This window comes from Salvelinus sp. IW2-2015, unplaced genomic scaffold, assembly GCF_002910315.2.
Source record: "Salvelinus sp. IW2-2015 unplaced genomic scaffold, ASM291031v2 Un_scaffold2024, whole genome shotgun sequence".
In the NCBI taxonomy this organism is placed as follows: Eukaryota; Metazoa; Chordata; class Actinopteri; order Salmoniformes; family Salmonidae; genus Salvelinus; species Salvelinus sp. IW2-2015.
Window position 1 is genome coordinate 1 of NW_019943371.1, and position 2,711 is coordinate 2,711.

At 47.6% G+C, this 2,711-nt stretch overlaps 1 protein-coding gene across 1 annotated transcript in view; it reads right to left on the reverse strand.

Annotated features, from left to right (window-relative positions):
• Positions 1 to 1,368: 1,368 nt before the first annotated feature.
• LOC139024926 (ankyrin repeat and fibronectin type-III domain-containing protein 1-like) overlaps positions 1,369 to 2,711 on the reverse strand; it is a gene marked incomplete at its 3' end in the record, with an annotated part of 11,198 nt that continues 9,855 nt past the window's right edge. Inside the window, exon 3 of the mRNA XM_070439914.1 lies at positions 1,369 to 1,563. Coding sequence (XP_070296015.1) covers positions 1,369 to 1,563 — 195 coding nt within the window. The remainder of the gene's footprint in view (positions 1,564 to 2,711) is intronic.

Genomic DNA, 2,711 nt, shown 5'->3' on the forward strand with positions numbered 1-2,711 from the left:
GCAGGTCTCGTCTGGCTGTACTGGTTGAGAGGACCAGGCTTCAAGGTGGGGCCAGTCCTCTTCTGGCCTGTACCTGGTTGAGAGGAACCAGGCTTCAAGGTGGGGCCAGTCCTCTTCTGGCTGTACCTGGTTGAGAGGAACCAGCTTCAAGGTGGGGCCAGTCCTCTTCTGGCTGTACTGGTAGAGAGGAACCAGGCTTCAAGGTGGGGCCAGTCCTCTCTGGCTGTACTGGTTGAGAGGAACCAGGCTTCAAAGGGGCCAGTCCTCTTCTGGCTGTACCTGGTTGAGAGGAACCAGGCTTTCAAGGTGGGGCCAGTCCTCTTCTGGCTGTACTGGTTGAGAGGAACCAGGCTTCAAGGTGGGCCAGTCCTTTCTGGCTTACCTGTTGAGAGGAACCATGGCTTCAAGGTGGGGCCAGTCTAACTCTCCCCTCTATTATATCCTCTCTAAACTCCCCTCTATTCTCTCCCCTATAAACCCTCCCTCTATTCTCTCCCTCTAATAAACTCTCCCCTCTAAACTCTCCCCTCTAAACTCTCCCTCTCCCAAAATAACTCTCCCCTCTAAACTCTCCCCTCTATTCTCTCAACATTCATCCTGGCCGTTTCCTGCAGCCTGTTTGTAACAGTGTCCCAAATAGCACCCTGTTCCAAAGTAGTGCGCTAAAAAGGGAATAGGGTAACTGTGAAGTCTGGACCACCTGCCAGCCATAATAACCTCACTCAGATTTACTTTGATATAGACACAATGTCAGACCAGACACCTCCCAGGTGTGTCTGTGCGTTCTAAAGACGTGTTGGGGTTGTTGGGTTCACTCTTACAATCAGGTTGTTCTCTTCAAAAAAACGGAACTAGATCTAGAAAATAGATAGTCCACAATGAAGAGCACCAAAGTAACCCAATACCAGGTCACTTTCAATACTGCCACTGTGAAGTCAATATACTACACTAGATTGAATGGAACACCGTGGGTAGTCCTTGAACAAGCCAAGTCCTCGGGTACTCTGTCATGGTCTGGAATGGAAATGCAGGACAACCACACAAAGAGAGGCAGCCTGAAGTACCAAAACACCAATAAAACAACACCAACAACAAGAACAACACGTTTACTACAGTTCTAAAGAATAAAGGTGTATGTTTTCAGAAACACTTCAGCAAACTCTTCCACCATGGCGTTTACTTAAGCCAGAGGTATTCAACTCTGACCCTACGAGATCCGGAGCCTCCTGCTTTTCTGTTCTACCTGATAATTAATTGCACCCACCTGGTGTCCCAGGTCTAAACCAGTCCCTGACTAGAAAGAATGAAAACACACCCACACACACAGCCTCCCCCCTCCAGAAACACACACGATCCCAGCATACTCACGTGCATGCTGGAAGCCAGTCGTCATGCGTTTGTAGAGCTTGCACCTCCACTCCCAGGCTCGGAGCTGCTTGTCCTTGTCACAGGCCTCCAGGCTGAGGCCGTCTCTCTGGGCCTGGGCAGCCAGCTCCCCTGCCCTCCTCTCTGCCTCGATGACCAGGCTGCCAAGGTGGGCCTCGCGACTCTCCACACTGACAACTAGAACACAGACACAAAACAGACAAGTTCTAGACGTACCATTGTAGTTCTCCTGCCCTCACCACTCTAGAAGGACTAGAACACAGACAGACATAGGTTGCACCTACATCTCTCTGTCGTGTCACACCACTGTCATGAATGTTCTCAGCCAGAGTGGCCACCATATTGATGCCCAAAATCAATTCTAGCTAGCTAGCTCGCAATGGCGGAATATACGGCTCATCTCGACTCTGTGGTAAAAAATATATATATTTATAAAAACTAGCTGTAGTCCCCTTATGGCGCTCCAACCGGCGCGTTTAAACCACTGAACATCTGTCATTTCCTGCTGTTTACATCTGCCTTATAAACAGCCCTTCACCCTACACTGGAGCGAGCCTAAAGGGATACAAAAGCATTTAGATATTTCGGTGCGGGTTGGGTAAATTGGCATTTGCAGGACAGGAAGATTTTCCTTTTCACAGGCAAGGTTTTACTGCAGTGGGCTAAATCAGGGTCACAGGCAAGGTTTTACTGCAGTGGGCTAAATCAGGGTCACACATAGTTGTTTCTTGGTAGTCTTAAAAAACTGTACTTTGAAACAAAAGTATACACCTCACACACATGGTTATGGGCTTTAAAAAGAAGACAAGTACCATGTCAGATATACAGTTGTAATGTATCATATTACAGTGCATTCGGAGAGTATTCAGACCACAGAGAGAAAGAGAGAGGGAGGAAGAGAGAGACAGAGAGAGAGAGAGAGAAGAGAGAGAAGAGGAAGAGAGAGACAGAGAGAGAGAGAGAGGAAGAGAGAGAGAGAGAGGAAGACTGCTTCACTGCACTGCTTCAAAAGAAAGAATTCCAATAAACAAAATCATGAACCAATCAAAGGACTCATATTTACAACATTGGAAAAACGAAACAAAATCCCAAAGCCGACTAAATTGCTATCTGACCCTAAACAGAGAATATGAATTGGCTGAATATCTCTACTCTGTCAGAGATTCGAAGCAGAGACAGATCCTTACCAAGTACAGGCTGAGTGACCACCGATTGGCAATAGAAACCGGCAGACATAAAAAGACATGGCTACCCAAAGAGGAGCGTGTATGTGGTCACTGCACGACAGGGGAGGTAGAAACAGAGATGCACTTTCTCCTTTACTG